The sequence below is a fragment of the Otolemur garnettii genome, unplaced genomic scaffold, assembly GCF_000181295.1.
Source record: "Otolemur garnettii isolate 467f Iridium unplaced genomic scaffold, OtoGar3 scaffold00122, whole genome shotgun sequence".
Classification (NCBI taxonomy): Eukaryota; Metazoa; Chordata; class Mammalia; order Primates; family Galagidae; genus Otolemur; species Otolemur garnettii.
In genome coordinates, this window is record NW_003852517.1 from 1,794,795 (window position 1) to 1,804,926 (window position 10,132).

The 10,132-nt window shown below is 34.9% G+C and overlaps 1 protein-coding gene across 1 annotated transcript in view; it reads right to left on the reverse strand.

Annotated features, from left to right (window-relative positions):
• Window positions 1-10,132, reverse strand: part of SLC9C1 (solute carrier family 9 member C1) — a 95,084-nt gene that overhangs the window by 70,428 nt on the left and 14,524 nt on the right. The window contains exons 6-7 of the mRNA XM_023517858.1: window positions 9,297-9,458; window positions 4,564-4,663 (exon numbers count right to left, since the gene is read on the reverse strand). Of these exons, the coding sequence (XP_023373626.1) occupies window positions 4,564-4,663; window positions 9,297-9,458 (262 nt within the window). The remainder of the gene's footprint in view (window positions 1-4,563; window positions 4,664-9,296; window positions 9,459-10,132) is intronic.

The following is a 10,132-nucleotide window of genomic DNA, read 5'->3' on the forward strand; positions in this document are numbered from 1 at the left end:
TTGTTTGGCAGGTCCGGGCTGGGGATTCGAACCTGCCACCTTAGGTGTACATGGCTGGCGCCTTAGCCGGTTGAGCTATAGGCGCCGAGCCTTGATTTTCTCTTTGATTTAATGTTTAAGAGTGTTACTTAGTTTCTCCATATTATCGGTGGATGGCTGCCAAATTGCTTTTCCTGTGGGGGGCATGTGTGTTGGGAACCTGCTATTCTGTTAGCTTGCTGATGTTACTCAAGTGTTCATTCATGAATAAATTTTTTATTTACATAAATGCCTTTTGCAGAGTCTCCATTTTGGATGTGTAAAAGTGTACTTATTCAAATGCATTAGAGTCCAGGAAAATTCTACATTATTTGTTACAGCTTAAGTTCTTAACAGTTGCAGGCAAAGTAGTTTTTAAAAGGAGACTCAGATACTAATATTAGTCATGTTTTGATGTTGGGAATGCGGTAGTTTTTAAAAAACTTACTACTTTTTTCTTTCTATACATTCCATGCTTTTAATCCATATATTATACTTATAAAAAATAACTTAAAAATATTAAAAGGGACTCAGCACCAGTAGCACAGTGGATAGGGCGCTGGCCATGGTTTGAACCTGGCCTAGGCGCCAGCTAACCAACAATGACAACTGCAACAAAAAAGTAGCCATGCATTTTGGTGGGTGCCTGTAGTCCCAACTGAGGCAAGAGAATTGCTTAAGCCCAGGAGTTTGAGGTTGCTGTGAGCTATGATGACATAGCACTCTACCAAGGGTGACATAGTAAGGCTCTGTCTCAAAAAAAAAAAAAAAATTAAAAGGCATATGAATACCATTTTATGAGAGAAAACTAGCTTGGTTTTACCTATTCCTTGCCAGACTGTGTCTTTGACAATGATAACTTTTGTGCTGACGAAGAATACTGCTTTTGTTTGAAAACAAATTCAATACTCAAAACAAAACTTTCTTTGTTGGAGTAATAAGAAATCTCTGTATCTGACCTACATCTAAGAGGCACAAATGCCTACGCATAATTAGAGAAACAATCAACATAAAATATTCTAGCCTAGGAAATATTGAATGAAATCATTCAAATTATTTTCCCATGACTGATCTTTGTTTCATTACTCTAGACTGAACTATCATTTCTTTCTTTTACATGAATTGCCATATTTTTAGCTATTATGTCTTGGATTTAAATACTGCATTCAGCACAAACTTACAGAAAAAGACACTAATATATGTTTTATTAAAATATATTTTTGTATTCTTTTTCCTTCTTTTAACTTCATTACCAAAAGCAAATTCAATTGTTGTGCCTTCTACACAGGCCTCACTCCCCACCAAAACCAAATTCTTCAAAGCATTATACCCACATACCAACATAGTTGATAAAAATAACTTTTAAACATTGAGTAGGATAATTCAGTCAAATGAATGACAAATATATGTACCAAAATATTTCTATTATAAATAATTATGTAATTTAAAAACTCATCAAATTGTGGGAAAATGCCCCCCAAAGCCAATAATCACTCTTATTAATTAGCACAAAATGTAAATGAATCAGTTCAGCCACAAACATAAGGAACTATCAGGAAATTTTCATATATGGCAGAAATTAATGGGAGAAATCTTATAAGGATGAACCATATTCTTTAAGGAATCAGTCTCTATCAAATTCAGAGAGAATGTGAGCAAATAACCAAGCTCCAAACCCATAATAGATGTGTGTATGTACTCCTGTGTGTGTGTGTATGTGCGTGCAATAATTCAGACACACAGAAAAAAAAAAAACTTGTGAATATTTTTCAAAATCCCTTTCCTTCACTTGATTATGAGTTGTCCCAACAGGCCACGACCTTGTCTGTCCAGAGCATCAACTGGAGAGAGTTTTTAAAAATTATGTCCTTGGACTGTACTCTCAAAGATTTTGATTCTAGCAGATCTAGGTATCTTTCTCACTTTATTGCTCCAATGTTGCACAGCCAATAGCCTAGAGGAGCTGATACCTAATGGATTGGACACTTTTGAGAAATCAACTTTCCAGGAATGAAAAACTGTATAAGTTGACAAAGAGGTAGTTTCTATTTGAGTGATTTCTCTCTCATAAAGTGATGTCTGAATAGAAAGGTGAAAGACAGGAGATAGGTATGCCAATGTGTAGGGGAAGTGCATTCCAAGAGCAGAAGTACAAGGGCACAAACCCAGACAGGGGAACATGCTTGACATTTGCAAAACAGCAAGGTGATCAGTGTGGTTAGAGCATGGCAGGTATGGGTGAGAGTAGAGTGGAATCAGAGGTAGTAGGAAGGACACAGCATGGGACTTTGCCACTAAAACAGCTTTCACTTGTAGCTGAAAAAATGAAAAGTTCTTAAATTTTTTTTTATTAAATCATAGCTGTGTACATTAATGCAATCATGGGGTACAATGTACTGGTTTTATATACAATTTGAAATATTTTCATCAAACTGGTTAACATAGCCTTCACAGCATTTTCTTAGTTATTGTGTTAAGACGTTTATATTCTACACCTAGTAAATTTCACATGTACCCTTGTAAGATGCACCACAAGAGGAATTGAGGATATGAGATGGGTGGGAGTCAGTAAAAGATGACAAGATCAATGAATTTTAGTCTCATTGTGGATGTAGAATTGTTAGACTTGAAGTACTAGAGAACATAAGGTGAAAAGATAGGAGACGTGCACCTTCTTTCTTAGAGAGTAGAATGGACCTGATGTAGGTTGTTGTGGGAGATAAAGGGATTTATTACTATTATCTTAGTCCTACTATCTTGGAAAATAGACATTGGTACATGCCTATTTTTAGCAGTAAGATTATTGGTTAGTCACAGTGGCTCATGTCTGTATTCCCAGAACTTTGGCATACCAAGGCAGGAGGATCCCTTGAGGCCAGGAGTTTTGGACCAGCCTGGATAATATAGCAAGATCTCTAAAAAATAAATTTAAAAATTAGTGGGGCATGGTGTTGTCTGCCTGTAGTCCTAGCTACTCGTAAAGCTGAAATGAATCATTTAAGCCTAGGAATTAGAGGCTGCAGTAAGCTATGATTTTGCCACTGTATTCCAGCCTATAGGGACAAACTGAGACCTTCTCTCCAAAGAAAAGATTATTGAAATTGAGATTTAAAATGGTTATTTGTATGACCGTAGAAGTGCATGACTAAAGTGGGGTGGTGGACATGCTTATGGAAGGAGAGAAGGTCCAGAAACTTAAAGCTGAGTAAGGGATTAACTGTATGGACACTAATCACTAAGAATGGTGACAGGGTAATGTTGGAAAGAGTCACAGTGAGACAGAAGCCAACATCTTCACAAAGTACTAAGTGCAACTCAATTTGAGAAATAACCACAGCCAAGAGGGTAGCAGATGGTACAATGATTTTGAGGTGCAGGGAGATCACCTATGTCCGCTGTAGGCTCAATAGTACCAGAGATGCAGGTGAGGAAGATATCACAGCTTACAAGGAAGAAAAGAGAAAGTAATACCTTCAGGGGAGATCTAGCTTACAACGACAGCAAGAAGATCGTGGGAACCTTCAGAATCACTTCCCATAGACATAATTAAATACTTGTGTAACATTTTTAATTCTTCCCACACTGTGGCCCATTTAACTGTGTCTGGCTTCAAGTACAATTGACTTCTGCTATAATTGGCATGAAATTTTATATGAAGCATTCCAGAATCTTATAAGATCCTGTATCTTTTAGCTTCTGAATTTATTATAACATTGTTATAGTATAATGTTATATTCTGTAACATTCTCCCAAACCACAGAAATCACTGTTTACAGTTAGTTGTACACATGTCACTACTGTGTGATGTAGGTCAAGTTTCCAAACTGTGTACTGTAGCACTACACACAATGCCCTTCCTTTAGGTTGACACAGACCACACTCACCCCTCAGCTACTCAGCTGAGTTGCCCTTGAACACAGCACAGTTTGCACATTTCCACTCAGAGTCTTCTTTACATTTAGTTTGAGCATACTTTCTTTTATAACACTGCTAATTCTCTTCGAATGCCCTAAATTAATCTTTTAATTTGCTTTATGTGATGTCTCTTCATCATCCTTAACTATTGTTCTTCAGATTTCTTTTTTGGATTAAGTTCACTTTTTAAAAAAATATTGCATGAGAATATTATTTCTCACCTCCTATATTTTTTGTCACTCTCTCATTAGTGTGTACAGGATTTAGGAGCTCCCAATTGCAGCCTGAGGCTGGCTATGAATGCGTATCTGTGGTGGCAGATATCATGAAAATTATGCATAGACGTTTTTTGCTCATCAGCTTTTGTTAGTGTTTGTGTATTTAATGTGTGGCCCAAGAAATTCTTAGGCAAGCGTTCAAAGCCAGCTGTAGGCTGCAGTTAGACACCTCTGGCAGATGATCAGAGAGTTGGGGAATTAGTGGGGAAATAGAACCAACTCAAAGTGAGGTTACAAATTTTGCTCTAAGTCAGAGTATTTCAAGGCACATAGAAAAGAACTGTCAAGGAGGGTTTTTAGTTGAGTGGTTCTGCAGTGTATGAAACAGAGTGAAACTATGTTAGCTACTTACTCAAGAAGAAGTGATTCCACTCCTGGTTTAAAACTTGCAGAATTTAACAAAAGTCCCATAGTGGCCAGGGTAAATATCCCAGACATTCCAACTAGCTCACCTATTTTTAAAAGGAAATAAATGTAAAGTATTAATTTAACATCAACAGTAGCACGAATTTTATCAGAGATGAAAGTGTCACATATCTTGATAGTGTGGTGTGTTAATAGGAAAGGCTACCCCACTTCATGTCAGCTGGAAACTGAATCTATAATGGAGATTCTTGTGCTGCTTTGGCTTCAGATCACAGCTAACGCTACGGAATTTATAAGACTTCATGTATCCTAGTGAGGTTAGAGCACCCTCTATGGGTCTTGTTTCAGGTAGGCTCTGGAAGGATGAAATGGAAGTGAGCTGTTAAGGTCTTTATGGACTAGGTCACTACATATGCCTTCTTCTTGGGAGAAGTAGAAGATAGAAATGGTTTGATACTGTGATAGGACTAAGAGGTTGGAACAGCAGAGACCTAGTATGGATCTTCTTCCCCAGTATGATTTTGTCTTGGTGCATTTACTACAGGGATTGAAAAGCATAAACAACTGTTCTTGGACTATTCATAAAAGTAGCTCTATTAAAGTTGTTTCTCTTTTGAGCTTATGAAAAGTAGTAAACTAGCCCCCAAAGTTCAAATAATGTGTTACAGTATAGAGATTCTATTATTTGAAAAAGAGAACACTCATAATTCCTCTACCAAGACTCCAGGTACAATTTTGAAGAAAATTTTGACTTGAATTTGTATTAGACAAAGTATTTTATTAGCCTGCAAGAAACAATTTGATAAACTACTCTCTGAAATTAGAGAAATGAGATATAAGAGGTAGCTTCAACCATTAATGGATGCTAGTCAAATTTCTATACTGGAGACAAGTGGTGAAAATTAAGTGGGAAAGATGGGACTGTGAAAAAATAAAGGTAACTGTCGGATCTCATAGAACCATCAACTACATAACTTAATTTTCCCCCATCTTCAGTAAAAATTTCTAAAAACTAGAAACTACTGTGTTTTCGGGAAGGGGTAGAGGAGATCATGAGAAAGGAAAACCCAGAAATTTTAGAAATTATAAGCTGTTTGGGTTTTCATAGAATATCTATAGAATTGGGAATTTAAGATACTTAGGTCAAGATCTCTGAGATGAGTGGAGTACCCAGTGAATCCCCATTGTGTAAATCTAACATACATATATAAAAATAGAGTCATGCGTGTATAAAATCAAAATAAAATCACACAGCAATATAATTCTGTAATAAGCTTTCTTTTTTCTACTTAATGTTTATCAGACATTGTTCTAGTTAATAAACACAAAGTATTTACTATTGAAGAATACTGTGAATATTCTTTCATCATATATTAAATTACACTCATATGTGGACCAGTTCTGTTCCCCTTCTGTTTCTTTGATTTGCTTTTTACTCCCCTTAAAACAATTGCATTTTAATTGTTGTGGGCCTAGTAAATGTTTTAATACTCAGCTGGTAGGAAAAAAGTTCTCTACTTTTAAAAAACTGTCTATTCTCACATATTAATTTTTCTAGATGAACTTTTAGTTTTTATAAAGCTTTTAAAACCAAAAATATTTATCATTCTTGGATTTAAATTTGTGATAAATTTTAATTTAATGAAATTGATCTTATGTCACAGTGTTGAGTTTTCCCTTCTAGAGATTAAAAAAATTACAGATTTTTATATTCTTTATTTTAGTCCTAGCTAGAAAGGGTACCAAAGCAAGAAACAAATACTTAAGTCATTTTTGAATCAGTAAAGAAGAGGGAATTGTGGACCTAGTCCTGGAATAGCTGGAAATTGTTAGGTGATGGTGAAGTCTGGAAAATATTTATGATGACTATCTTGAAGATGCTAATAATATAAACAGTAAGTCAGGGCAGAGTGAAAGTCCTTTTACATTAGATTAGATTTATATTTACTCAGTATTTTGTGGTCATGAAATTCTGTCTTGGTAGTTTTCTTCCTAAAATGTCCATTGAGACATCTTGACTCTGAAAATTTGAAATTATTCCCTTGGGTATTGCCTTTAATCTTGAGACTATGCTTACTAATCAAATGATGTTAGAAGGAATTATATTCATTAGAACATAATTTTATAGGAATTTAAGCATATATATAGATACTAGTGCATGAGGAACCTACCTGAACTGATTGACCATTCCCTCACTGTCTGTGAATTAATTACTTGATTCTGTAATCTTACTGATATTACAATTGGCTTTAATCCAGTGATTAGTTAGAAACCCTCAAGATCTCATGTTCTGCCTTTTCCTTTTCAGACATGAAAATAATGACTCTTATTATTTTAACATTTCTTTCTTTTTTTTTTTTTGGTTTTATAAAGTCAAGGAAATTTATTTCCTGAGGTCATGACACAGGAAGTTGACTCCTAGCCACACTGCGAAGCTATTTTAACATTTCTTAAGAGAAGTTTGTTTTGTTTTGTTTTTTGAGATAGTCTCACTTTGTCACCCTGGGTAGAGTACCATGGTGTCGTAGCTCACAACAACCTCAAACTCGGGCTCAAGCGATTCTCTTGTCTCAGCCTCCCTAGTAGCTGGGACTACAAGTGCCTACCACAACACCAGGCTATTTTTAGAGATGGTTGTCTCCCTCTTGCTCAGGCTGTTGTCAAACCTGTGAGCTCAGACAATCCACTTGCCACAGCCTCCCAAAGTGCTAGGATTATAGGCATTAGCCACCATGTGGCTTTGAAGTTTATTTATTTATTTATTTATTTTGGTCTTGATTTATTCAAATTTTATACCTCTCAGTAAACTATTGTAATTTTCTATGTTTAGGTCTAAACTTCCTGTTACATTTATTACTCGATGTTTTATAAATGTTTGCCAGTATAAAGAGCATCAAATTTTTATTATATTTTCTATATAGTTAGCACTGGTTTATAAAAACTATCAATTATTTTGGGTAAATTTATCTTATATCAAACTATTAAAAAATCTTGTGGACAGTTCATTAATTAATTCTGTTGAGTTTTCTATATAATATAAAAAAATGTTGCAAGTGATGTAACCATTTTTCTCTGAAAGTAAGTATAAATTTCTTGCTTTTTTCCTCCTATAGAGCTTCCAGAACTATTTTTAATAGTAGATGTGAGAATATGCACCATTATCTTATTACTAAAGGTTAACAGGTATATAAAATAGTTTTTATAATATTTAAAATCCCACAAAATTGATTATTGTTTGATTTGAATTACAATAAATTTTAATTTAATGAAATTAAAAGACATAGTATAGGTGTGATAACTAGGTATTAGCTCACATGCCAATACCTAGTCATTTGGAGGGCTATCTGAAGAGCGGGGTTGAACATGATTCTGAGGCTGTGTCAGAAAACAGTGGTGTATCAATATCTTCGATAATTCCATGAAGAGGAAACTATGGTAAATGGATTAATAGTATTGATAGACTTTCTAATATTTAGCCTTAATTGATCTAATACTTCTTTCATAATTTCCATTTTAGTCTGAGTTACCAAGAAAAATATATCTAATGTATAATTAGTTACAATGTAAATCCTCTTTTGATAATTAGTATTTCATATAATTGGATCATGGTTGAACAATGTTTGAAATCTTATTGAAGTGTTCTTCAATTTTAGTTAATTTTTGTAAATTATCCACAGTTATATGTAAAGGATATGTATTCTGTTCGGGGAGGTAAAACTCTATATATTTTATAAACCAAGCTTATAAATCACTGAAATCTTTTTGCAGCCATAATTATTTTTGTCCAATTGATCATGAAATTCTCTGAGAAAGGCATAATTATTTCTGTTCCTGTAATTATAATTTTGCCAAATTCCTCTTTTATAAAAGTGCGATGTAGAAGACCAAAATAGATGCCTCCTTCTCAACTATGAAAGACCCTAAGCATAAGGAAACAAAGTTACATACAGGTCAAGGGTTCAAGGCTGGCTGTCCGAGCAAATTTCTAAACTCCTATGACTATAAGAAAAACCATACCCTTGCTAAACTTCCTAACAATTGGAGCTTTCAGGCTGATTTAGAACCCAGACAGAGGCCTGAACTTTCAAACGTTGTTTTATGTAAGCTACTGCAGACCTTAAGCCAGTTTCAGCCAGGTTCCAGAAGCTGCATAGAATGTCTTTGTGTCCTATAGTTAACATTTTGATGGAAAAAGTCACCTCATCTGAATGTTAAAACATGATCCCAAAGTGAGCATGGGATGTATGTTACATACATGTTTAGCTGATCTCTATGTGCTCAGCTCCCCACATAAATACATATGTATAGCTTTTCTCCCAAACCTGCTGAATATGTATACTACTAGTCATATGAGGCATAACATCCTACCTGTCCTTCCCCTCCTCAAAGATAGAGCACTTTTGGTCCATGTGGATGACTTTCTCTTCCTGGCCTGCAAACCAGTATTACCAGTAAAGTACTCCTTTCAACTAGTTAGCCATTCTGGTAATCTTTATAAATCTATATAAAACAATAGTATTTGTTTTCTTTATCTGTATACCTTGTTTTCTGTCATGTGGGTATTTGTATTTTATCTCTTTTGAAAAATTACTTGAACAGAAATATTCCTTCTAGGTCAGTTGAGTGTTTTTACTAACTTAGGCCGTGTGTATATTTTCCCCTGCTTTTATTCTGAATTTTTCCATGCCATTTAATTTTAGAAATAAACCCTGCACTTACAAATATAAAAGGTGAGGTACAAAACTGAAAGGATGAGACTTATATGATTGACATCATCACCAAACACTGTGGACATCCACAATTGGATTAATTTTGCACTTAGAATTCCAAACAGGAAACTTGCCATAAAATAAGACCAAATTCCATGCATGACAGAATAGGCTGCAAGAAAGGAGAGTAAACAGGAAATGGTTAGTAGAACTCACTTGGCTTTGATTTTAAAGGACACTCTGGGTCAGTTTTTCTTTTGTTTTCTTTAACATTAGCTCATTGCTGCAGTGAACATAGGAGGGCAGCCACCTCTTAGACATAATTGATTTTAATTCCTTTGGATATATACCCAGAAGTGGGAATACTTGATTACCTGGTAATTCTATTTGCAGTTTTTCTGAGGTGCTTCCATAATATTTTCAGTAATGACTATATTAATTTACATTCCCAACAACAAGGTACCCTCTTCTCTGTATCCCTGCTAATACTTATCTTTTATCTTTTTAGTAAAAACCATTCTAAACAGATGTGAGGTGATACCACATTATTTGTTTACAACATGTGGAATCAACCTAAGGGTCTCTCAGTGAGTGAATGGGTAAAGAAAATGTGGTTATATATCCACAATTTTACACTGTTCAGCCATATAAGTTAGGGATGAATAATAATTTGTAAGAACATTGACAAACCTAAAGGACATTATGCTAACTGAAATAATCAAGGCACAGAAAGAATAATACTACATGGAGTGGCACCTATGGTTCAAAGGAGTAGGACACTGGCCTCATATGCCAGAGGTGGCAGATTCAAACCCAGCCCTGGCCAAAAACTGCAAAAAAAAAAAA